This window comes from Gracilinanus agilis, chromosome 2, assembly GCF_016433145.1.
Source record: "Gracilinanus agilis isolate LMUSP501 chromosome 2, AgileGrace, whole genome shotgun sequence".
In the NCBI taxonomy this organism is placed as follows: Eukaryota; Metazoa; Chordata; class Mammalia; order Didelphimorphia; family Didelphidae; genus Gracilinanus; species Gracilinanus agilis.
The window spans coordinates 59,540,024-59,567,759 of NC_058131.1; the positions used below are offsets into that span (position 1 = coordinate 59,540,024).

A 27,736-nucleotide genomic window follows, 5' to 3' on the forward strand; every position below is an offset into this window, starting at 1 on the left:
TCTGTGTATTGGTTCCAAGGCAGAAGAGTGGTAAGGGTGGGCAATGGGGGTCAAGTGACTTGCCCAGGTCACACAGCTGGGAAGTGTCTGAGGCCAGATTTGAACCTAGGACCTCCCGTCTCTAGGCCTGGCTCTCAATCCACTGAGCCCCCCGTTTGGCTTTTAAAGCCCTTTGCAACTTGGCCTTTTGGTACCTTTCAATTTATCGGCTATAAACCAGCAACGTCAGCCTTCTTGCTGCTCCTCCTCATGACGCCACGTCTCCTGACTCTCAGAGGCTTTTGCATCATCTGTCCCCCGTGGCTGCCATGTTCGTTCTTCCCCTCTCCATCTCCCAGCTTCCTGCAAGCCCTGGCTCAAATCTCACCCCCTGCAAGGGGGCTCTTCTGGCTTCTGTCTGCAACCACCATGAGGGACTCTCCTACGAGATGAAACTATTTCCCATTTGTGTCGAGTAAATCTTGCACGTACATAATCATTCGCATGTTGTTTCTCCATTATGATGTGAGTGCCTTAATTAAGGACAGACACCATATTTTCGCCTTTCTTTGTATCACTAGTTTCCAGCACATAGAGGCATTTATCTGTTTGTTTTTTTTTTAATCCTCACCTTCTGTCTTGGAATCAGTACCAAGTATTGGTTCCAAGGCAGAAGAGCAGCAAGGGGTAGGCAAATAGAATGTAGCGACTTGCCCAGGGTCACAGTTAGGAAGGAAATGTCTGGGGGCAAATTTAAACCCAGGACCTCCTGTCTCCAGGCCTGGCTCTCTATCCTGCAAGCCCTCTAACTGACCCTTATGTCATTTAATATTAAATGTAATATTAAAATAAATTTAATATTTATTTAATTTATTTCTATTATTATATTTCTATTATTATATTATACAATAAATTTAATATTAAATAGGCATTTAATAAATCATTGTTGGTGATGTTGATAATGAGGATGAAATAATTTGAGTTTTAGGGTTTTATTGAATCTGGTTATTAGTCTTTCTTGTGACTGTTAATGTTATAAAAATAAGAAAAAAGAAACATCAATAAACCTTAAAAAGAGGAATAACTCTCAATTACTTATACCTTAGAATAAGCTAGCTTTATGTGCCCCCCAATTCTGTAAGCTCCATGAAGGCAAAGGACCATCTCTTACTTCTCTGACTTTCTCTGACGTACCTAGTTAGCCTTCTCCTCACCCAACCCAATCCAACAGGTTATAGCTGGGTGTGACACTTCATGCTAAGAGCTAGGAGGGCAAAGACAAAATGAAAGAAAGGGAACTTACATTCTGGGCAGTATTGATTCTAAGATGGAAGGTAAGGGTTAAAAAAAAAAGGATAAATGACTTGTCAGAGCTCAAGAGATAGCAATTAAAAAAAAAAAAAGCAGAATTCAAAACTACGTCTTCTGACTCAAAATCAAATGCCCTTTCGCCTACTCCAATTGATTTTATGAAATTCTTCCCTAACTCCAGCTGAAGATTAAAATTTCAAATTAATTCTTTATCTTTCTAGCTTCAAGTTCTGATCCCCATTGAAGAGGAAATTGCCTTGGAAGGAGACACTCTCTAATCTGCTCTTAGTTACTGACACCATAGGGTGCCTGTAGGAGTTGGCAACAGGTTTGGGGGAGGGAGACACAGAACAAGACTTCACGCACATCTCCTGGGGGGTGATAAGTGAACAGGCCAAGGGCCAAAACCAACTTGACTTATTTCATCATTTTGCCTCTGGCCTGGCCTCCAGAACAGAAGAAGGATCTTCTAGCAAGCAGTTTTCCCCTCTGTGATGTTTTTCTGTGAAATATGTTTTCCAGAAGCCTCTAATACCACTTCCCATTCTCTAAACTGACCTTCTTGGAAATTTTATGCAGAGACATTAATAAGCAATTTTTGCACCCAAGGCAAATAGCATAAACCTGAAATAATGCTGTTGCGGAGATATTTTTGGGAGGGAGCAAGTGGTCAAGAAGCAATTCATATGGTAGCTTCCTCTTATTAATTCTAATCCTCTTATTAATGACTAATTCCTCTTGCTGAACTTAGATGTTTCTATGCTATGGAGGAGCTCAAATGCTGGAATGCCTTCTAAATTTTAGAGCTCTGAAACAAAGTCCCAGTCATCACACCCTAGTTCTAACTCTGGCTTTATGCTGTCCCAAAGTAGTGATTATTCTCACGTGCCTTTCTACATGGACATTATTACTTTATTTTTTGAAAAACCCTTACCTTCCATCTTAGATTGGTTCCAAGGCAGAAAAGTGGTAAGGGCTAGACAATGGAGATTAAGAGTATCAAGCATATTATTAACTAACTCCATAGATAGCAGTTGGAAATCATAGAAAGACAGGATGAATTTGTAGTTTAAAAGAACTGCAAAGTCTATCTATTACAACTCTCTCAATTTAGAGAGACACACTTAAGATCACAACTGAAGATCATATAAGTGGTGCAAAGAGTGTCATTCTTCTGAGCCAATGATAATTAATTCAGGCAAGAGCACTGGAACTGTCTGATTGGTGGATAGCTAAAACAACCATAATTCAGATGTCTAGATCACTTTAAAATTAAGAGTTGTAGATTGATGAGGATTTCACTCTGAGGGTTTTCATGAACCACAACCTTGGTGTGAGCCAGTATGATATGGCAAACTTCAGGTAATCTTAGGTTATATTAATATAAGCCCAGGGTTCAGAACCAGGAAAATGATAATTTCAATTACTCTGCCTTGATTCTCCCCAATATTTGCTTGTAAACCCAGACCCATTACCTTCCAGAATATTATATTCCAAGCCTTCCAGTCTTTTAATGTGGAAGCTGCCAGATCTTGTGTAATCCAGACTATTTGAATAGGCAAAGAAATATTTGAATTATTTCTTTCTGGCTGCATGCAGTATTTTCTCCTTGGCCTGGGATTTCTTGAACTTGGCTTTAACATTTCTGGAAGTTGTCAATTGGGGATTTATTGTAGGAGGTTATCTGTAGATTCTTTCAATTTCTATTTTACGCTCTTATTCAAGAATATCAGGGAAGTTTTCTTGGATAATTTCTTATAATATGACATCTAGGCTTTTTTTTTTTTGGTCATGACTTTCAGTTAATCCAATAATTTTTAAACCGTACCTCTTGGATCTAATTTCCAGGTCAATTGTTTTTTTAATGAGATATTTTATATTTTCTTCTAACTTTTCATCCTTTTGATTGTTTTATTGTTTCTTGATGTCTTGTGAAGTTATTAGCTTCTATTTGCCTAGTTCTAATTTTTAAAGACTGAATTTCTTCCATGACCTGTTGATCCTCCTTTTCCATTTGGTCCATTCTAGTTTTCATGGCACTCTTTTATTCATTGGATTTTTGTGCCTCTTTTTCCAACTGACCTATTTTGCTTTTTAAGCTGTTATTTTCTTTTTACTTTGCTTTCATTTCTTTTTCCCATTTTTCTTTTACCTGTCTTATTTGATTCTTGAATTCCTTTTTGAGTTTTTCTGGAGACTGAGACCTATTCCCATTTTTCTTTGAAGTCTTGCATGTGGTTGCTTGGATCTCACCATACCCTGTTGATTCCATACTTTGTTCTTTGTCCCCATAGACATTTTTGAGGATTAAGTGTTTCTTTTGCTATTTGCTCATTTTCCCAGGATTTTTTTTTTTTTTGCCGGTTGACTGATAATTCTGAAAACTGCTTGCTGATTCTGTCTCCTCTGCTGTTGGCTTTCAGGGATCAGCTTGTGTGCTATTTTGCCCTGGGGCTTGGTCTTCTTCACAATAATGCAGGCTCGAAAGGGCCCAGCACTACAGACTACTGGGTCTCACTGCAGCCTGGTACCAGGGCCTCAGACTTCAAGGGGTGGATCTGAGGTGCTCTTTTGTAGATATAGCCCAGATCTTGGGATCCCAAAGTTAGCCTATGCTAAGTCTCAGAACCTGGCACAGTAGGTTGGGTATAGTTTTACTTCCAGTTCCCCCTTATTCCATGAAAATCAACTCTCTCTGCCTACCTTTCAAGTTGTGTTCAGCAGGTGGGCCCCCTCACTCCATATTGCTGTTGGTTTTTGATTTCTGTCATCTTGAGGTGCTTTCTAAAGATTGGTTTGGAAGGACTGTTAGAGTAGTTTCGGTTTTTGTTGCTACTAAGCCACCATCTTGTCTCTGTCCCCTCTCCCCAATATTTGGAACATTGTGTTCAGTTCTAGATTGAAAAGCATCCAGAGAAGGAAAACTAGGATGGTGAAAGGCCTTCAAGTTCACATTAGAAGAGGATTTGGCAGCTAGGTGGATGGTGCAATGGATAGAGCACCAGGCCTAGAATCAGGAGGACTTGACCTCAAACACTTCCTAGCTGTGTGTGATCCTGAGCAAGTGATTTAACCCTGTTTGCCTAGTCCTTGTTCTTCTGTCTTACAGTTGCTACTAACACAGAAAGTAAGGGGTTTTTTTTGGGGGGGGGAAGTTGTTGTTAAAGAGGATTGTTTGGTGGAACTAGTCTTTTCCCTTTTCTTTGCCTAGAGAAAATAAGAATCATGGTGGGACATGATAGCTGTCAACAAATATTTGAAGGAGGGGAATGGAGAAAGAAAGGGAATAGGTATTTATTTAGAGGGTAGCTTGGTAGCATGATAGATAGAGTTGCAGACCCATCTTCCTGGGTTCAAATCTAGCCTTAGACATTAACTAGCTGTGTGATCCTGGGCAAGATACTTAGCCTTGTTTGCCTCAATTTCCTCATCTGTCAAATGAACCAGAGAAGAAAATGACAAACTACTCCAGTATCTGCCAAGAGCACCACAAACACACACACACACACACACACACACACACACACACACACACAATGGGTCATGAAAAGTCAGATAAGACTGAAACAACTAAACAATTACAATAAAATTTACTAAAATGCTTACTTTACAAATATAATATCATCTGAGAAGAGAGATGGGATTTTTTTCTCCTTGGTCTCAGAGGGCAAGACAAGGAACAATGGACAGAAGTTAAAAACAGACAGAATTAGGCTTAAAATATGAAAAAAATTATGATAATCATAAGCATCCATAAGTGGATCATGGGTAAATAAGTTGATCCTCATCAGTAAAATTGGAGTAAAAATACTTAGTATTATCTCCCTCACAGTGAGAAGCAATATAGTGGAGTGGATAAGGAGCTTCAGGTTCAAATCCCATCTCTGACACATATAGGCTGTGTGATTCTGGGCAAGTGACTTAACCTCTCGGTGACTGAGACAACTTTCTAAGACTAGAAGTGGCAGAGAAGATACCCACCTACATAGGAAGAGGGATGAAAGAATCACAGAAATGGAGAGTTGGAAGGGACCTCAAAAGCCATCTAGTCCAGCCCACTGATGAGAGAAACCACCACTTATAGCCTCAAAGTGGCCATCTAGCATCTGCTTGAAATTCTTCAATGGACAGAGAACTCACCACCTGTTAAAGCAGGCCATTACACTTTTAGGAGAACTCTAATTGTAGGAAGTTCTTCTGTACATCAACCTTCTTCAAGTTCACACCTTTGCTCCTTAGACCATCAACTCCTTCCTCACCCTCCACCCCAAGCAGCTTGGACTTTGTCCTTAGGTCCCTCCGTGAGCTATTATTCTTCCTTCTGTAACTATTCTCTATAGCATATAACTCTGGGGGTAAAAACACACCGGTAGTCTTTCCCCTCACCCATCCTTTTTAGTTTAATGCCCTTTAGATGAGATTTGCAAGAGATCTGGTAAATACATTCTTAATAACCTTTGTTTAGGTGTAATCTATCTCCAGCCAGGAATTGATAATCCTTATGTATCTAAACTATGGTTCAGAAATCAAATTTCCATCCTTAGACATCTTCTTTTTTAGCTAGCTATCCACTTATAACATTACTTTTTCTCTCCTACATCCTTTGCCTTCAATGGGCAACAGCAAGGAAAACACAATCTCTGTCCCTAGCATCCTTGGTTTCTTGTTCAAGACTATAATTGGGGGCAGCTGGATGACTCAGTGGATTGAGAGCCATGCCTAGAGATGAGAGGTATTGGGTTCAAATCTAGCCCTAGACATTTCCTGGCTGTGTGACCCTGGGCAAGTCACTTGACCCTCATTGCCTACCCTTACCACTCTTCTGCCTTAGAACCAATACATAGTATTGATTCTAAGATGAAAGGGGAGGGTTTAAAAAAAAGACTTCATAACCATTGGCAGTGTTTTTTAGGTTCTTTCCGATAGTGTCACTGTGTTTACATGAATCACCAACCTTGGGAGCGTCTCTGTTGTGTCTTGTATGCAGGCCCCAAGAAGACAACAGATTATTTTGTTGCTGCCATCAAGTCAACCAAATTCTTAGTAGCTGAGCTGGAAATGAGCAATTACTATTATTCATTTCTTCTTCTTCTGCCCCTTCGAGGATGATCTCTCCCCTGACAGCTTCTTTGACTCTTTTATATCATTTGTTGGAGGACAATCATGGGCATCCAGAAGTGGATCATGGGTAAATAAGTTGATCTCTCTGAACTCTGAACCTCTGAACCTTTTATTTCCTCATCAGTAAAATTAGAGCAAAAATACTTAGTACTATCTACCTCACAGTGAGAAGCAGTTTAGTGGAGTGGATAAGGAGCCGAGCATGGAACTAGAAAGCATCTGGCACCTCTCCTCTTCAGGAAGTGCCTCACAACTGTTTTTAAACCCTAATTATATACCTGCCCTTTCCCTAATACTTCCATTCTCTATCATCCCAATGCAGTTCATTCTTCTACCTCAAATTCCTTTCCCCCCACTAATTGAAGCCTTATATTTTCCCAATAATAATGACAATGATAATGCTATCTAGTATTTATTTATAGAGTGCTTTAAGGCTTGCAAAGATTCTTCTCATTTTATCCTTACATAGAATGTGACTTGCTCAGGGTCACTGAACTCATAAGTGTCTTGGGCTGAATTTGAACTTAGGTCTTCCTGACTCCAAGTGGTTATCCACTTTGCTCTCTTAGGGGCCTTCAGAAACTCTTCTTTCTCCCTAATGGTTTGGAATGTGGAGAGACAGACTTTGAGCCCCTTTCATCTTCTCCTTTTCGAGGGAGATCAGGCAACACTTAGAAAATAGACAGCAATCACTCAGCAGTGACAGGACCACAAACATGACATATGAGATAACAAGTGACTACGCAACTTCCCCTCTTTTTCATGATACTTGCGTCTTCCAGGTTTTTCTTGAAATGACTTCAATCCTAAAAACCTGGTTAAATTTTTTACAATCAATTGTCACTTATTAATAACTTGAGAAAATTATTCAAATTCCTTGCCTTTGTCTCAACGTCCCCTTCAGCTTTACACCAATCTCTAGTCTGTTTCGACCATTTGCCCACCGACCAAACCGCTCCATCAGTAGGCTTTACCCACTTGCCTTTTCTTTCTCACCTTGTCTTGTCCTGCCACCTACCTTCCCCTTCTGACTTTTCAGGTTCTACTCCCTAAGCTTGATACTCCTTAATCATTTGTGTATCTTAATTAATTCATTGACCTTGATCCTGCTTCTTTTTACAAACCAGAAATAAGATTTGGGCCAGTAAGAATCCCTAGAGAGAGTTCTTAAAATTTTCTTCAATTTCTGCAAATTTTTTGTCAACTTTCTTACCTTGAGCTTCAGCCTCTGACCTATTTTCTTAGGTCAAATCCCTCCACGTCCCCTACGTGATTACTGTCTCCTTTTTATTTAGAGTAAGTCCCCCTTTCTGCTTTTCTTTCCCACAGTTTTCTCCCAGGGAATGCACAGTCTCTTCATCATGGAATTCCTCATACCAATGAAATCATAGAACCAGGCTCTACTTTTCTCACTCCCACAAGCCTGTTTTAAGGATAGAGCCCAGCTACTGGGATAAGGACTCATGATTTGACAAAAATTGCTGAGAAAAGTGGATAGCGATATGGAAGAAATTCAATTAACAGCAGTACGTCACGCCTTATACCAAGATATGGTCCAAAGAGATACCAGACTTAGATATAAAAGATCACATCATAAACAAATTAGAGAAAGATGGAAAAAAAATCACTTTTCAGATCTATGGATAGAAGAAAAGTTCATGACCAAATGAGGGACAGAGAGAATCATAGACTATAAAATGAATATTTGATTAAATACAATTTGAAAACATTTTCCACAAATCCTATAAAGCTGATAATAAAAAGGCGGCAGTTGTCTGGAAATATATTTTTGCAGCATGTTTCTCTAATAAAGATCTCATTTCCAAGATATATAATAAAGAATTGATCCATATTTATGAGAATTAGAGCCATTCCCCAATCAATAAATGTTCTAAGGTTATGTATAAGCAGTTCTCAAGGGAAGAAAGCTGAGCCATCTATAGCCAAATGAAGAAAAATGGTACAAATCACTCACTACTAATTAGAGAGACACAAATTAAAGCAGTTCTGAATGGCTTAGCCATTCTCAGCAATACAATGATCCAAGACAATCCCCAAGGACTCATGATGAAAAATGCTATCTGCCTCCAAGGAAGAACTGTTGGAGTCTGGATGCAGATCAAAACATACCATATTTTACTTTCTTTATTCATTTTTAAAAATTTCTAGGACTCTTTCACAGAATGACTAATATGGGAAAATGTTTTACATGATTGCACATGTAAATCTATAGCGGATTGCTTACCTTCTTAGAAAAGGGAAAGGGGAGGGAGGGAGGGAGGAAGGAGGGGAAAATATGGAACAAAAAATGTAAATGATTGTTAAAAATTGTTTTTGCATGTAATGGGGGAAAAATAATTTTGGAAAAAGCAGTTCTGTGTTTCTACCTCATCCCAGTCACACTACCAAAGATGACAAAAAAGGTCAATAATAACTGTTGAAGGGGTTGTGGGAAAAATAAGACTCTCCATGATTCCAGAGAGCCAAAAATGAAACATACTATCTACCTCTTGACAGAGAAATGAGAGATTTCAGGTATACAATGAGATGTGTGAATATTTCTGCATACTAAGAGGATTTGTTTTGCTTGATTACACATCTAAGTTACAAGGAGTTTGTTTTCTTTTCCCTTTTTTTCCCCAGTGGGGTGGAGGTGGGAGCAAGAGAAAATAGATATTTGCTCATTAAAAAAAATTTTTTAAATAGAGTTGGGGTGCTACCAATGTGGAATGTTGCATGCTCTTTCAGATGAGTTCACTACATTGTTACTTCTTTTATTTAATTGTTTCTTTTGTTACAGAAGACCTCTCATGGAGTAGGGGGTAATCAGGAAAAGCTTACAATATAAAAACAAAACACACCTGCAAAACTATTTTTTACAGAAAAAAATAGAATGTAACCTCCCTGAGGGCAAAGAGTTTCTGTTTCTCCTATATCTCTAGAATTTAACATTTAATGCTTGATCATAGAGAGAGGGAAGAGCTTTGTAAATTGTAAAGAGCTAAAGAAATGCATTTAATGCAGGCAAGAATCCAGCCTTAACCTATCTTTGTATTCCATTCTGACCCTATGCTAGTCTAAAAAAGTACTTATATTGATTGCTGATTGTGAATGATGGATTTATTCACACTGTATTCTCCAGGAAGCCTTCCCTCATTACTCTGGCCTCCAGATTCTTCCCTCCTCTGGGCTTCCTTAAATTTCCCCACTCATTTTCACTTTTCCCTCTCTTACTTCACCACTCCTATTTAAGAGAAATTAAATTAGGTTCAAATCAGCAAGGGCAGTTATAGAGAGGAACAATAATAATATGGCTTTTATTTTATGGTATTTTTATTACATGTGATCTTCATAAACACTCATTGAAGCTGGGATAGAGTCAGAAAGGAAGTATAAACATGTATAATTTAGAATTTCAATCCTGATTCCTGCAAGGTAGGTACCACAGGCAAGATTATCCCTATTTTATACATGAGCAAAGAAAGTATCAAAATATTTAGTGACTTGCCCAGAGTCATACAGCCAAGAAGTATCAGAGACTAGAGCCCAGCTTTTTCCTTATTCCAAGCCCAGCATGCTCTCTACTACTACCTCACTGCCTAACATGTTTTCCTGCTTCCCTGTCTTCCTTCTGCAAATCACCCTTGACACTGCCAGCAAATTGATATTCCTAAAACACAAATTGGACTTTGCCATTTCCCTGCTAAAGAATCTTCAGTGACTCGCTATGGCTTCCAGGAAGAAATGATAATCTCCTCAGCTTGACATTTCAAGCCCTCTACAATCTGGTTCCTACTTAGTTTTTGCATTGAATTTCAATTTGTTCTCCTCCATGCAAGCTCTTTCCTGATCAAACAAGCTCACAAGCTGTTTCCTCCACATGACGTTCCACCTGTTGCCTATGAGCTCTTGCTCCTCGTTTCTGAAATATTCTCTTTCTTACCTCCAACTCCTGAATTCCTATCTCCCTTGGAAATTTAACTCAAGTGCCTCCTTCCTATATAAGGTCTTTTCTAATCCCTCCAGTTATTAGTGCCTTTACCTCATAAATTACTTTGAATTGTTTTGCCTTTACCTATCCATGTACATCTATTCCTTCTCCTTTCCCCCACTAGAATGGAATCTCTTCGAGGACCTAGTGGGTGAAGGGAGAGGGAATATATATACATATATATTTGTAGCCTCAGTGTCCAACAAATAGTAGAAACATTAAAAAAACATTTTTGGAATTAAAACTGAATTTGTGACTTCAATGCTATTGGGGAGTTTGTTGACTGACTGGATGAATGTATAATGAGTGTATAATGGCCCTTATAGTCTTTTTAATTATACTGTGTATTGATTCTAAGGCAGAAGAGCAGTGAGGGCTGGGCAATGGGAATTAAGTGACTTGCCCAGGGTCACATAGCTAGGAAGTGTCTGAGGCCAGATTTGAACCCTGGACCTCCCATCTCTGAGCCCGGCTCTCAATCCACCAGGCTCCCTATAATCTTTTTTATTTCTAGCTGGCAAAACCAAGCCTACTTTGGCACCTGAGACACTCAACAGTTGCCAGCTGGACCACAATCAGAATCTTTCCTTAAAGTACATTGTCCTAGGATTTAAAGCTGATAAAAAGCTTAGAAATCATTTAATCCAACCCTTGGGATTTGAAGTAATAAATACATTTTAAGCTCTGTTAACTAGTACTACTGATTATATATTTTTGTCTACTTTCTATCTTCTCAAGTTAGTCTTCTCAAGACTCAAGTCTATTTTTTTTTAATTCTAAAATTTCATTCATGTTCTATCCCTCCCCTCCTCCTACCCCCTCTCATAACCAACACACAACTCCACTGGGTTTTATGTGTGTCATTGATCAAAAACTATTTCCATATTATTGATATTTGCACTAAGGAGCTCATTTAGAGTCAATATCCCTAATTATATCCCCATCCTCTCATGTGATCAGGCAGTTGTTTTTCTTCTGTGTTTCTACTCCCACAGTTCTTCCTCTGGATGTGGATAGTTTTCTTTCTCATAAGTCCCTCAGAATTGTCCTGGATTCTTGCATTGCTGCTAGTAGAGAAGGCCATTATGTTCGATTATACCACAGTCTATCCATCTCTGTGTACAATGTTCTCCTGGATCTGTTCCTTTCACTCTGCATCAATTCCTGGAGGTTGTTCCAGTTCACATGGAATTCCTCCAGTTCATTATTCCTTTGAGCACAATAGTATTCCATCACCAACAGATACTACCATCAAATTAGTCTGTATCATTGCTGCCCATTTCCTCTAACCCCTATTCCTTCCCCACTGAGGCAGGGGTCATGTCTTCTAGATCTTTATATTCCTTCACAGCCCCTAGTACAGTGTCTTAACATAAAAAGCACTTGACAATTTTTAAAAATTAAATATAACATTCATGTCTGTAATTAAATTTACATAGTTGAGGGGCAGCTGGGTAGCTCAGTGGATTGAGAGCCAGGCCTAGAGACGGGAGGTCCTAGGTTCAAATCTGGCCTCAGACACTTCCCAGCTGTGTGACCTTGGGCAAGTCACTTGACCCCCATTGCCTACCCTTACCACTCTTCCACCAAGGAACTAGTACACAGAAGTTAAGGGTTTAAAAAATATATTAAAAAAATTTACATTGTTGAAATTCTCCAGTCAAATCTATCAAAGTTACTCATTATCAGGAACTAAGATTCTGTAAGAGTTCCTTACAGGGGAGGAAAGCCATATCTCCACTTCTGAAATATCCTATTGTCTCTCACTTAATACTGGTGAATTCATTACCTGTTCCTTTAGATTTTTGAAAACGATTTTACTTATTTATTTCCTGGAAGCTTAGCCCATTAGCTCAATACACGGAATAAAATTATCTGATTTCTGATCTTACCTGGTCTAGGTACTTCTTCCACATTGGTTCAGTGTTACCTGCTACAAATTCATTCCAGCCATGGATTAACCTGCGTTGTGTCACCGAGAATTCTGATAGCCCACTTTGCAAATCAACCTGAAAGGAGATAGAAAAGCCATGAAATTAAACTGATTATGAGAGGCAGTGTTACCTTGTGGATGGGGTTCTCCTTTTGGAGTTAGGAAGGCTTGTGGACAAATTATTTAACTGCTTATCCAGTTTGTTCTATGAAAGGGAGAGGATAACATTAGTAATATTTACCTTCCTGGGTAATTGTCAAGATCAAATAAAATGATGAATGTAAGAGCTTTGCCAACATTAAAGGGCTTATATAAATGTCAATTACTACTGTTATTTATAGACTATGACAGAATCCTAAATCACTGAGCCTAAAGGCTAGAGGGGACCTTAGAACATAGATTTTTAGAGCTGGGAGAGGCTTAGAGATCATCTAGCTCAACCCTTTCATTTGTTAGCAGAAGAAATGAAGAAGCTCAGAATAGTAAAATGATTTGTTCAAGGTCACACAGCTAGTTGGGGCAGGATCATCAATATTTTCTCCATGGATTATCTTCAACTACAGACATTATCTAATAATGTGAGATTATTCTTTGTCTTCAAATGTTCTTTAAACTCTATATAAAATCAAATTAATTTTAAGGAATCTTTGAGGATTTTATAATGTCTCTTAAAATAATCATCAACAATCTCTCTTTTTTTTGTTCTTTTGTTTTGGAGATTATACACTGGTGGTATGGTGAGTAAATAGGAGTTAGGTGAGGCTTGTATTCTGGGTCCAAACAAAATTCATCAGTTAAAAAAATAAAAGGAAATTTGACAACAGCTTGTCATATCATCAAATCAAAGATGTGAATCACAAGGTATTGAGAAGATCCACAGACTGTTTCTGGAGAAGGAAATATGACTGAGCATTATATAATTAGAACAATTGGACACAGATAGAATTTTATTATAACATACTACAAAAGTATCCTCTGAACAAGGTCTTAAAGCAGTTTTCCCCACTGAATATTGGCTAATTTTTATTTTAAAGACCTTGTCTCACGCTTACAGGCTACTTACATATAATGCTTTGGCTAAGTCTTCTTTGTGACACTTGGAAGCCTCTTTGGGTGGCAGAGGTATCACTGCCTTTTCTCTCTCGATGGTTTTCAACTCACACTGATCTTCAGCCTACGAAGCAAACACAGTGATTAACTATGAAAAACAAAGGCAAAAGATGGGATATTGAGGCAGAGCATGGGACAGACAGCCCTGGCCTTAAGTAATCCCATTTTACAGAATCTGAATGTAAAAGAAATATTAAAGTAGAGCAAAAAGTCATTCTTCAGTCAGTCAAGCAACTTCAAGTTAACAGAATCCAAAGCTTTGAACTTAGGGACTTTGCTGGCTCAAATACTAAGAAGTGTTATACCAAGAACCCAAGAACTCAGACCCGCTTCTCGTTGCCCTTCTCCCTTTCTACTGACCTCTACAGGGCAGCAAGGTCAGGAGGAGTTTTCTTATCTTCTCCTTCCTACCATCTAAAGCAGTTCATGGAAATCTGGAGCAGAACTGGCCTGCCTGCTTAGTTCAAATTCATGGATGATATTCGTGAACTCCAAAATCCTATGTGGAGAAGGGAGACGGTATCGATTTTGCATTCCTTAGGTAGTGAGTGATCCCAGGATCGAGCCTTCCCATCGGAGAAGGGAGATTTCCCAGGCAACACTAGGTTTGAGAGATACTTTATGGTTAACGGCAGGTTTAAGAGTTCTTGAATTTGAGATTTTGAGCAAAGTAAATAGTTTTGTAATCAGATGATTCTTAAGAGATGTCAGAGGATCACTAACATAACCCAGAGGCCAGGAGATCTGGACCTTCTGACCTCCTTCCTGCTCTTGCCTTCCTAGAAGACAACAGGAAGGAGGTCTCTTGTCTAGCAGCCCCCCCCAAATGTAGTTCCTGAGGGGATCTAGCACGGTGAGTGCTACCGATGTCTGTTCAAAGGCTTCTTAAAGTCCTTTCTATGAGAATGAAATACAGTGTCCTATACTACCATCTATATCTTATATATAGTAGAACCTCGAGAATCTCTGTATGGGTTTAAGGATAACCAAGGTATAAGCTTTTATTGGAATTTTCTGGAATATTAGGAGGAATGAACCAAAGTGAAAAAATCAAGGTCATAGGGTTAGAACCACATGTGAGAGACCAGAGAGTTTACAGGGGCCCAGAGGTACTTTATTTTTCTGGGCCTGTTTTCACAAGAAAAAATAAAATAAAAATTTTCTGGACCTGTTTTCCCAAGATAAAAAAAATGTTACCTAATCTCTAAGGTCCCTTTGAGTCCAAATCTTAGCCCAGTAAGATAACTGGGGTTGGACTTGTTGTTCAATCATATTTGACACTTCCTCATCCCATTTGGGGTTTTCTTGACAAAAATACTGGAGTGGTTCGCCATTTTCTTGTTGACAAAGATACTGGAGTGGTTTGCCATTTTCTTCTCCAGCTCACTTGACAGATGAGGAAACTGAGGTAAACAGGGTTAAGTGAGTTGCCGAGGGTCACACAGCTTAGTGTTTGAGGCCAAATTTGAACTTGGAGTCTTTCTAACTCTTGGCCAGATGCTTTATCCACTAAGCCACGTCACTGTTCCAGGATTGGGCTGGCTGATCTTGAATCAGTCAATTCATCTCTAAGGTGGATTCTAGCTCCAAATCCCATGATCTTAAGTCAACTCTAAGCCTTTTACTTTGGCAGGAACTATATTCTTGCCTTTTTTGGGTTTTGTTTTCTCTTCCCATTCTTTATTCCTGCTCCTACTGGCACCACTAGAGATCTAATTTCAATTACTAACACTATTTAAACTGCTTAATCACAAGAGAGAGGATTTGACCTCTTTGGTACTTCAGCATTTAACTCTTTTCTTCACATTTCCCAAAGAAATGAAAAAAACCCTTCCTCACCTTGCTGCACTAAAGAAGACAGTATAAGAAACAAAAGGCAAAAAACATGTGAGATTGAAGAAAGCAAATATTAAGAGGAAATTGACCCTTTCATCAATCTAGTTTTCAGATCATGGTGGCCTGATATCCTCTAATTGACTGAAAAACCATGAAGCAACACTTTAAAAATATAAACTGAGAATTTCTTTTTTTCCCCCCCTAAACCCTTACTTTCTATTCAGAGTAACAACTCTAAGACAGAAAAACAATGGCTAGGCAAATGGGGTTAAGTGACTTGCCCAAGAACACATAGCTAGAAATGTCTGAGGTTATATTTGAACCCAGGACCTCCCGACCCTAGGCATGGTGCTCTAACCACTGCACTACCTAACTGCCTCATAATTTCTGAGGAATAAGACATGGGGAAACATATAGGGCATTATTCTTCTTGTCATAGGTGAGAAATTTCAGGATCCACAATTAAGGGTTGGCAACTAATAGCTCCTGGATGAGATGTTTAAGCCATCTTGGAAGAGGAAGTTCTTTTTAGTCAAAATAAATGTGTACCTCTGTGTTGTTTCAGCCAATTAACGAGTAAATATTATACTGAGCAGCAGATTTATTTTTAATCTCCCATTGCCCAATGGAAGATCTTGCTTGAGCTTTCCCTTCTGAACTGATATCATCATTTGGGAAATTTCTGTGCCCTAACCCATCTCCCAACTCCTTCTTCCCATCCCTCACCCCCACACAGTTTCTCCTTGCTTCTCTCCTTCACTAGCCTCTAAAGTCCTTTCTGTCTAATAACTCATCACCTCAGAGCCTGGCTCTCCTTTCATTCAAGGCGATAAGTGGTGAATAGGATCAACTCATTGCACCAGGGTGATAGAGGGACAAGGCACCTTTGGACCCTTGTTTAGTTCCAAGACCACACACATGGATTCAAGCAAAGGACTACTAGAATGGAGCGATGGTTTTGTCTTTCTACTATAGTTACCTCTTATGAATTCTGTCTTTATAGATGGCAGTACGGTGGAAATGCCAATGAATCTGAAGCTTGAGGGCCCACCCTTTCTGAGTAGGGGAGACCCTAATTGTCAGTACATGAGTCCACAAAATTTTTTGACAATTATCAAAAGCAAGCATTTTTATTCTGGCATTCACAAACTTGTTTTTTAAATGTCAACTGTATTTAAAAAATAATAGACTTTAATAATCTTGCATTTTATGCATTTAAAAATATTATTCTGAGAAGGAATCTGTAGGCTTCACTTGAAGGGCAAAGAAAAAAAACGGAAAAAAAGGTCAAGATCTCCTGTACCAGAGCACAAAATATAGAAGGAGGGTGACTAACATGAGAGAAGAATGGAAAGGTTGAGTGGGCCCAAACTGTGGAGGTTGCTGAATACTATGCAAAGGAATTTGAAGTTCCCAGGTGAGAAATCAGTCAGATTTCTGAGTTAACAGAATGATATGAACAGACTTCTGCATAAGAAACATCATCTGGAAGTAATATGGAAGATGGATTAGAAAGAGTCAGGAGTAAGGTGTCAGGAAGAACTTTTAGAAGAGGATTGCAATTATCTAAGAGCTACATCTCGGTCTTTGGATCTAAGGGAGTGGCGATGATGGAATCAGGAGTGAGAGAGGCAAGATCTTCTAAGGAAGTGGAACCAACAAGACAGGAAAGAGAGATATCAATAGATAAGAGTCAAAGGTAATTCCAAATATCAAACATGGGAGATAAGGTGACAGGAGGTTGTCAGAAGAAGGAAAAGTTTTAGATGGAAATATATTTGGCTTAGGATGTGCTAAATTTGAGATGCCAATGAAGTAAGCAGCCATTTATCATGTAGAAATAACTGGAGATGCAAATCTCTAGCTCAGAAGAGAAGGCAGGAGTAGAGATAAGGATCAGAATGTCTTCTTCACAGAAAAGGTAATTGTGAAAAAAAACTTTGAGGATTAATGAGATGCCAATGAAAGGCTGAGAGTGAGAAGAAAAGGGAACAAAGAGCAGGTCAACATAGAAATCTCTCTGGTACCAATTGAAAAACAAATATGGATGGACAGATGGATGGATAGATGGATGGATGGATTTCATCTGCCCAGGCAAAAGTTGTCTCTTCACCATTTTTGTTTGTTTGTTCCTTTAGGCTGATGCTTTAATGGCATATTCGACTCCAAATATGTAACATTCTTTCACTGGTATATATCAACAACCTGTCTAGAACTTGCAGTCTTAGAGATTACTGCCCAAAGTGCTGAGTGTAGTTAAGTGATGTGTTTGTGTTCAAACAGCTAGCATATTCCAGATACTGGACTTGAACCCAGTTCTCCCTGACTCCAATGTCATCCTTTAGCATCTACACCAATGTTGCCTCTCATTCCCACAGTAAAGAGGAACAAATATAATTGTGTGACTTTCCAAGGGAGAAAAGAGAAAGGCAGGATTGTTGGTTCTGCAAGATTACCTTAAGCACTGAAAGAGGGCACTGGGGAGAAGATGATGGAGAGTGTGACTGTTCTGTCATATATCTCCCAGCTTTGCTTGCATGTGCTTTCCTAACCAAGGCAGCCAGGCAGCCCAGTGGGATAGAACAGAGTCAGGAAGACTCATCTTCCTGTGGTCCAATTTGGCCTCGGACCCTAGCTGAGCCTAAGCAAGTCACTTCACTTTGTTAGCCTCAGTTTCCTGATCTGTCAAATGAGCTGGAGAAGGAAATGGCAAGCCATTTCAGTATCTTTGCCAAGAAACTCCAAATAGGGTCACAAAGAGTCAGACAGGATTGAAACAACTGAACAACAAAACAAAAGGTTCCCTAATTGCTTTCTGTGGATACAAGTTTGTCTCTGGAACCAGTGATAATTCTTAGGAGCTGACAGTGGCTGCTACCAGGTGAAATGCTACCCATCCTTCAAGACCCAGCTCAAATGTAACCTTGTTCGTGATACCTTCCCTGATCCCCGACCAAGTCAGAAATGTTCTCTCTCTCTTCGAAACTCATACAGTGTTGTTTTCCTCTCCTTGTTTTTTTTATCTTACACTCACTTCGGTGTCATGTCCCCTTATTGCTTTTTTCCTCTCCCCTCTTTCTTATAGAGTGAAATCTTCTTGAGGATTTGGATATTGTTTGTTTTGATGGAGGCAAACATCACCAGTAAGGGGGGGGGGCGTGAAAAATAAATCTTTTTATCTCCGTTGGTGCCTAGCATGGGGACTTTGGTTCAGAGGTTCTTTAAAAGGGTAAAGACTTGCCCTTGGGTATACAGGCAATAAGAAAGAACAGAGCAACAATCTATACCCAGATCTTCTGTCTCAACATCCAGTTTTCATGTAGCAGGCATTTGACAGATCAGTTGTCCTTCATACCCAAAGAGGACCAACGACATGTCATTTGACTCACGTATAAATTTGGATTTCAGTGAGGCAGAGTTGTACAGAGTTGTCAACCTGACTCTCTCTTCAAATGTCATCAAATTCCATTGATAAGGCAATAGTCAAGACAACTAGTGATCAAGGGGCAGCTGGGTACCTCAGTGGATTGAGAGCTGAGCTCAGAGACAGGAGGTCCTAGGTTCAAATCTGACCTCAGACACTTCCCAGCTGTGTGACCCTGGGCAAGTCACTTGACCCCCATTGCCTAGCCCTTAACGCTCTTCTGCCTTAGAACCAACACACAGTATTGATTCTAAGATGGAAGGTAAGGGTTAAAAAAAAAGACAACTAGTGATGGCCCAAGATTTGGTGGGTGGCCTCAGATTCATCAACAACTGGCCAAGCTCCACAGTGCCAGCTTTGGCCACTTTCATGGCCAATGGAACAAAATGTTCTCATCTGCTCCTTCCACGGGGGAGTCTTCACATACCTGGGGCAGATACCCCCATCATTCACTGGCAGGACTAACAGTTACCTTCAACTTGACTTAGCTCACGAACCAAGACAGTTTGCTGGAGTGTGACCGCTGTGCATGCTACAGCTTCTTGGAGACACAGGTGAGAGCTGGGTGGCAGACGGACACCAAAAGAAGAAAACAGCCCTGAAAAGCACTTGGCAAGTGCTCACACCAGGGGTGCTAGTTTTCTCTGAACAATCTAGAAGATTTCTTTTTTAAACTTCTACCTTCTGTCTTGGAATAGATATAAAGTACCAGTTCTAAGGCAGAAGAGTAGCAAGAATTAGGCGACTAGGGTTAAGTGACTTGACCAGGGTCACACAGTTAAGAAATATCTGAGGCCAGATTTGAACCTAGAACCTTGCATTTCTAGGTTTGACTCTCAATTCACTAAGCCAACCTAGCTACCTTCACTCCACAGAATTTATTAGATATTTATTGAATGAAATATTGAAAGAAAGAAGGAATTATCTTGATAGCCTCAAAAGATGTCAATCATTACGATATTCCTAGATTTCAATGATATTGTCTCAAATTCTAAGACAGAGAGAATTTAGAAGAACATCTTATAAGGATCAACCTTAGGAAAAGCAAGCAAGGAGGAGGCCAGAATGGGAATTTAAAAAAAAAAAAGAGTAGTCAAGACAAATTCTTTGACCAGTGCTTAGCAGTGCCTGGCATATAGTAGGGTGCTTGGTATATTCTTATTGACTGGATAAGAAAAACAAATTCTCTTGGTTTCCTTTGGGACAAATTTATAACCTTATTTTTTGTTGATAATTATTTCTCTTCTAGTTTTTTAAGGAAAATCCTTCTCTCTTGTCTTAGAATCAATACTGTGTATTGGTTCCAAGGCAGAAGAGCAATAAGGGCTAGGTGATGGAGGTTAAATAACTTACCCAGGGTCACACATCTAGGAAATATCTGAGGTCACATTGAACCCAGGACCTCCTGTTGCTAGGCCTAGTACTCTCTCCACTGAACCAGACTCATTTCCTAGCTGTGTGACCCTGGGCAAGTCATTTAACCCCCATTGCCCAGCACTTACTGCTCTTCTGTCTTGGAACCAATACACAGTATTGATTCTAGGAGGGAAAGAAAGTTTGTTCTTTTAAAATCATCAGCATTTGGACTTCCATTGTATTATTGTTGTTATTGGGTTCATTGTTATGCAGGCTGTTGCCACTAGTCTACAGCACCTGGAAAATTATTCTAGATTTCTTCAAATTCCTCATTTCTCATTATTTGATGATATTTCATCATGTTTCTATCCCACAATTTGTTTTCATTCTATTTCTCTTCCACTCTTGCTTCTTTCTAATCCATCTTTGATATGCCAGAATAATATTTTTTATACACAGCTGTTGCCATTTCCTTCTTTTTTTAGCATTAAAATTTTTTAATCCTCTCCAATTACATATAAAAATTTTCCTATATTTTAAAAAGAACGTTGAGTCTCGGATTCTGTCTCCCACCTCCTGATTTTTTTATAAAGTCTTGAACACATTCCCCATATCCATTTGATGTTTCATTGTGACATGAATATTTTTAAAAGATGTGGTCAATAACATCTCTCCATGTGCTAAAAATCCAGAATGACCATTTTGTTCTTGATCAGAATCAAGATATGCGAGCTTCAAGATTAAGAATAAATTCTAGTACAAATGAGTCCTTTCTCCTTTTTTCAAAGTCCAAGAGAGGGTTAAGAGGAATGTGAGGGAGGAGAAGAGAGTGCCAGGCAATGAGAGAATGATGATTTCCCCACAATTGTTTACCAGGAAGTGAGAAAAGCAAACATTATCAGTAAGAAGGAGATTGGAAAATGGGTGGAAGTTACAAGGATGTGGATTTTGGCTCAAAATCAGGAAAACTTCCTAACATTGAGAACTGTCTAACAATGGAATGGTTTATCTTAGTAGGAAGTGAGCTCCCCATCCTTGGAGGTACACTACCAGATGCTGAATGACAACTTCTTGGGGATGTTGGAGGAGGGAATTTTCTATACGACTGACAGAAGATGGATCTAGATTCCCTCTAAGGTCTCTTTCCATGCTAGAAGTTTATAATTGTTTGTATAGAGAGTGTAAGCATGCTACCAGATAGAAAATTATAGTACAAGTCCTAGGAATACTGGGAATTCTCCTGAATGCCACATCTCAAGTCAGAGGAATGGAACTGTCAGGGGGGCTCAGATTAGGGAAGTAACTGAACATCAGGTGAAGGAGTTCAAAGTTTCCCTCGTGGGTAAAAGGGAACCATTGACAAATTCTGGGCAGAAGAAAGAAATGGCAACATGTAAAATCTAACTGAGATTACTTACCATCTCAGTGGGGCAGGAGGTGGGAGACAGAATCCGAGACTCAACATTCTTTTTAAAATATAGGAAACTTTTTATATGTAATTGGAGGGGAATAAAAAAAGTTTTAATGCTAAAAAAAAGAAGGAAATGGCAAGATAAGAAATATTATTCTGGAAGTAACATCAAAGATGGATTAGAAAGAAGCAAGAGTAGAAGAGAAATAGAAATGAAAATAAATTGTAGGATAGAAACATGATGGAATATGACCAAATAATGAGAAATGAGGAATTCAAAGAAATCTAGAATGATTTTCCAGGTGCAACAGACTAATGGCAACAGCCTGCGTAACAATGAACACGATAATGACAATAATGCAATGGAAGTCCAAATGCTGATGATTAAAAGAAAACAAATCCTCACCTTCCATACTAGAATCAATACTGTGTATTGGTTCCAAGTCAGAAGGGCAATAAGGGCTGGGCAACGGGAGTGAAGTGACTTGCCCAGGGTCACACAGCTAGAAAATGTCTGAGGCCAGAACTGATGAACTTTAACAAACAACCTCAGTCCTATAGACTTAGACCTGAAGCATTTCTCTCTCCTTTTGGTAGAGAAGTGAAGGCTTATGGATGTGGAATACAGCCTGTGCTGTCGGATGCAGTCAGTGTATCTATTGGCTTTACTTCATTACAAAGAAGATCTTGATGGGGCCAAGGTTAAGCAGAAATATAAAAAACAAAAAGGCAAATGTCTGTCTTAAAAAAAAAAAGATGATTATGTGGGAACTGGGAGCAGCCTAGGGACAAACCAGTAAGATGATCAAGCAAGCAGATAGTATCAAATGAGCTAAGATGAAAGATATTCATACTTTTCTGCAAAGACTGAAAGAGGATGTACAATGATGAAAAACAATATTAATAATAATAATAGCTAGCACTTTTTACATAACACTTTAAATTTCACAAAATGTTTTATCAGTATCTCATTTCATCCTCATCACAACTTCGAGATGACTCTTATTTTGCAGATAGGGAAACTGAGGCAGGCAGCGGTTAAGTGACTTGCCTGGGGTCACACAGCTAGTAAGAATGTAAGGTTTTCCAGACTCCAAGCTGAGTACTTTATCCTCTGTGCCATCATGGGTGAAATGAAAGCCTTGTTGACCAAATCCTCACATACCGCGAGGCAGGATCCTCCTTGGGAGTTGTTAAGGAAGGATCTGATAACAGCTCTCGTTTGTAGAATTTTTTCCCTTGGATAAATGCATTTGGGTACATGCCTCATCTCTACCATTGGACAGGAAGGTTCTTGAGCACCTCTTTGGATTTTCCCCCCAAAGTGCCTACCCAGAAAAGGACCTGACAGTGGCTGATGGTGAACTGAAGTCTTCTTTTACTTACTAACTAGAGCATGCATGAAATGGGATACAGGAAGACACTGTACCACTGAAAAGGTAAAAGCCGGGTCAAAAACACTGGATTTATTTATGAATGAGAAACCTGAGCTAGGTTATCAAAGGGGCCCCAGGAGTGCTCTAGGGAGATCACTGGCCTTCGAGGCTTGACCACCAGCCCTCCTTCCGTGGGCACGTCCTGTGAGGCCACCATCAGAGCTGGGTGGACGGATTATGGCACCACTTAGTGAGACACTGTTTGGGTCCTCATGAGAAACCAGAAAAACCAGGTTGATGAAGAAGAAAAAGGCAAGGAGTAAACAAGAGATTAGAGTAGGGAAAGGAGAAAAACTGAGAAGCAAAGAGGAGAAGAACTAGGATGTTAAGGAATCCCAGACTTGGGGGCAGGTGATGAGATAAAGCAGGAAAAGAGTCTCCACTGTGTGCTGCTCTCATCACCATGATTCGTGGAAATAGGGAGGGAAAAGGGGCAACAATAGGTCACATTTGAGCATTATACAATATTTTGTATACATCATTTCATTTGATCTTTACAACCACCCTGTAAATGATAAGTGATATAAGCATTATTTTTTTCCATTTTACAGAAGACAATAATTTCAGAGAAATAAGTGATTTTTCCCAAGGTCATAAAAGGAGTAGGGCGAGGGTAGGATTTGAACCCATCTCTCTTGATTCTGAGGGTAGCATTTTCCCACTTCTGTCATGCGCCTTGTGGGTCAATAAAATGTTCAAGGGACTAAATAAAATAAGATGAAAAATATTGTCATCTCTACCCCTATCTCCATTGTCGCCATCCCTTTGCTCAGAAATGAAGACCTGATAGCACTCTCCCTTTTCAGTATTTCTTTTCACCTCATCAGGTCTTCAAACCCATTGTAGGAAGGGGGAAAGGTATCCATGTAACACATATGAAAATACTTAAAAATAAATCTGCATATGGAATAATTTACCTGGCAGGCTTATGAATGAGGGAAGAATTTATAACCAAACAAGACAGAGAATGTTACAAAAAATCAAATGGATAATTTCAGTTACATTAAATCAAAAAAGGCTTTGTACAAACAAAATCAATGTAACCAAGATTAGAAGGAAAACAATAAATTGGGGGGAAATTTTAGAGCAAATGTCTCTGGCAAAGGCCTTCTTTCTCAAATATATTAGGAACAAAGTCAAATTTATAAGAATACAAAACATTCCCCAAATTGATAAATGGTCAAAGGACATAAATAAGCAGTTCTCAGATGAAGAAATTAAAACTACTTATAGTCATATAAAAATGCACCATATTACTACTGATTAAAGAAATGTAACTTAAAATTCTGAGGTTACCACTTAAACCTGTGAGACTGGCTAAAAAGAAAAAAATAGTAAGTATTGGAGGGGATGGGGGAAAAATTGGGACACTAATACACTGTTGGTGGAACTGTGAACTGATAACAATCATTATGGAGAACAATATGGAACTATGCTCAAGGGGCCAAAAAACTCTGCATACCCTTTGACCCAGCAATACCATTCCTGAGTCTGTATCCCAAAGAGATCAGAATTAGGAAGAAAGAACCTACTTGTACAAAAATAATTTTAGCAGCTCTTTTTGTAGTGGCAAAGAATTAGAAAGTGAAAAATATCCATCAACTGGGGAATGGCTGAACAAGTTGTGGTATATGATAGTAAAGGAATACTACTGCACCATAAGAAACAACAAACCAGATGAATTCAGAAAAACCTGGAAAGATTTATATGAATTGATGCAAACTGAAATGAGCCGAACCAAGAGAAACAGTACATATAGTGACAGAAATATTTCACCATGATCAACTGTTAAGGACTAAACTATTACCAGCAAAGCAAGGTTCCAAGACTACTCCAAGGGACTCATCATGAAAAATGCTATCCATAGCCAAAGAAGGAACTGTTGTCTGACTACAGATCAAAGTATGCCATTTTTACTTTATTTCCTTTGTGGGTTTTTTATTTTTTATTTTTTCCAGATTCCAAGTCAACAAAATTGTTAATATTCATTTTCTGACATTTTTCAATCCATGTTCTCTCTCCCTCTCCAAGAAGGCAGGTAATATGATATAGTTAGTACACATATTGTCAGATAATACACATTTCCATGTTCATCATGTTGTGAAATAAGACACAGATTCTCTTTCACCAATTCCCCATATTGTGACTGAAGACATATGTGATCTGTGTCTTCTTTCAGAGCATGAGGGATATAGAAATATTTTTTCTATATTAGATATTTATATATTATATACTATATATTGCAGGACAGCACTGGTTTAACCTCTATCAGACTATTTTCCATCTTGAAGAGGGGTGCAAAGGCAGGACAAAGAGAATCTGAATCACAAAATGTCAGCTAACAATTGCCAAAAAGTGTTTCTACAGGTAATTGAAAATTGTTGGGTTTTTTAAAGTTTAAAAATATGCATATAGAGTTTCCACTAAAATTCTGCTTTGATGCCTGAAAACAAGAAAAAATAATAACTCCTTTTATAGAGGGCTCTATGATTTGAACAACACTTTCTATGTTATCTCATTTAATCCTTGCATCAACCCTATGAGGTAAATACTATCATTATCCTTATTTTACAGATAGGAGCCTGGGTTAGCAAAGCTTATTCTAGAAAGTCTAAGCCATGGCAGGTGCTACCAAGGTGTAAAGGCATTATGGTTTGACCTGGTAATAACACATCTGGAGTCTTCTGTTTATTTCTGGGTAGCAGAATGTAGGAAGGCGCAGATAAGTTGGAAGCAGTCGGGAGGGCAACCAGGATGGAGGAGGTTTAAGTCCGTGTCATATGAGGATCAGTTTAAGGAACTGGAGATATTTAGCCTGGAGAAGACTCAAGGGATGGTGTGATACCCATTTTTAATTATTTGGAGAGCTGCCACATAGAAGAGCAATTAGATTTAGCCCCAAAAGGAGGAGCCAGGTGGAAAGTGAAAGCTGTAAAGAGGCAAATTTGTGTCTGCCAGAAGAAAAAAAAACACTTTATAACAATTAGAGGAGGGCAGCCAGGTGGCACAGTGGATAGATTGCCAGGCTCGGAATCAGGAGGTCCTAGGTTCAAATCTGGATTCAGGTGCTTCTTAGATGTATGACTCTGGGCAAGGCACTTAATCCCATTTGCCTAGCCTTTGCCCTTCTGTCTCAGAGCTGTTACTAATATAGAAGATAAAGTATTTTAGGGGGGAATTAAGAGTAGGATGTGTATGGGGGCAACCCTTTGGGAATCTGTGAAGTGTACGGACCCTTTTTGAAAATAATGTTTTTGAAGACAAAAAGTAAAACACAGAGGAGTGTAAAGGAAACCATGTGTTTCCTTTACATATAAAGATGTCATTTTTTCCCCCAACCAAGTCAACAACCATTTATTATGTACTTACTGGGTACCAGACATTATGCTAAGCTTTAGGAATAGAAATACAAGAAGAAAGTTTCTGCCCTTCTTGCAATAGAGGAAGACAATCCAGAAAAGGGGGGAAAGGAAGGGGTAGAGAAGGAATACTTCCCTGAAATATTAAAGAGCAATGTGATATGGTGGAAAGAATGCAGGACTTCAAGTCCAGAGTCCTGGGTTTGAATCCTAGCTCTGACATTTAGCTGTGTGAGGTGGAAGAAATCACATCAACTCTCTGAGTTCCAAAGTCCTCCCCGTAAACTGAGAATACTACTATTTGTACTCTCTATTTTATAGGGCAGTTGGGGAGGTGGGGGGAGGAAAAGAGTGTCTGGGCTGGAGTCAGAAAGTCCTGACTTCATATTCAACTTTAGACACTAGCTGTATGACCCTTGATAAGTCACTTAACCATTCTCTACCACAATTTTCACCTCTTCAAAACGAGAGGAATAATAGCACCTAGGTGCCAGGGTTGCATGAGGATAAAATGAAATAATATTTGTAAAATGTCTTATGAATCTTAAAGCATCGTATAAATGATACCTATTATTTTTCAAAGGAGGTGCAGCGGATTGAAGACCTGAGTTGAATTCCAGTTTCAAACACTTACTAGCCATAAGTTACTCAACACCATTTGCCTCGTTTTTCTCATCTGGGAAAATGAGCCGGAGAAGAAAATGGCAATCCACACCAATATTTTTGTCAAGAAAACTCCACTGGGGTCAAGAAGAGCTGGACACAACTGAAATGGCTGAACAGAACAATTGTTTTTTGAGGACTGTTGTGGACAAAAGCACTATGCAAATATGAATGGTAATAGTTGTTCTTATTAATATCACACAATCCTAAATTTAGACCTGGAAGGGACCTTAGAGGTCATCTCGTCCAACCATCTCATTATACAGATAAGGAAACTAAGAACCAGAGATATTTAGTGATTTGCCCAATGTCATACAGAGAATAAAGGTCAGAGTCAGGATCTGAAACCCTGTTCTCTGATTTCAAATGGGCTCCAATGGAGATAATCATGCCTACAGTATTTTGCTCACAGGGTCCAAGAGCCCCAGCTTAAGAACCTCTAAATTAGAACTATCTCAAAAAGGAATGAGTTTCTGAGATAGAATTTCACACTTATCAGATTGGCTAAAATGATAAAAAAGACAAAATTACAAATGTTGGAAAGGTTATGGAAAAATAGGGACACTAATACACTGTTGGTGTATGAGCTGATCCAACTATTTTGAAGAACATTCTTGAATTACGCCTAAAGAATCATAAAACTGTGTATATATCCTTTGATCCAGCAATACCACTATTAGGTTTATTCCTAAGGTGATCAGGGAAAAACAAAAAGAATCTATCAGTTCCCAAATACTTAGAGTAGCTCTCCTTGTGGTGGCAAAGAACTGAAAATTGAGGGGATGACCATCAATTGGGGAATGGCT

General features: G+C 39.0%; 1 protein-coding gene across 1 annotated transcript in view; it reads right to left on the bottom strand.

Annotated features, from left to right (window-relative positions):
• ATP2C2 (ATPase secretory pathway Ca2+ transporting 2) overlaps positions 1–27,736 on the bottom strand; it is a 113,741-nt gene that overhangs the window by 54,957 nt on the left and 31,048 nt on the right. Inside the window, exons 2-3 of the mRNA XM_044659408.1 lie at positions 13,399–13,509; positions 12,291–12,411 (exon numbers count right to left, since the gene is read on the bottom strand). Of these exons, the coding sequence (XP_044515343.1) occupies positions 12,291–12,411; positions 13,399–13,509 (232 nt within the window). The remainder of the gene's footprint in view (positions 1–12,290; positions 12,412–13,398; positions 13,510–27,736) is intronic.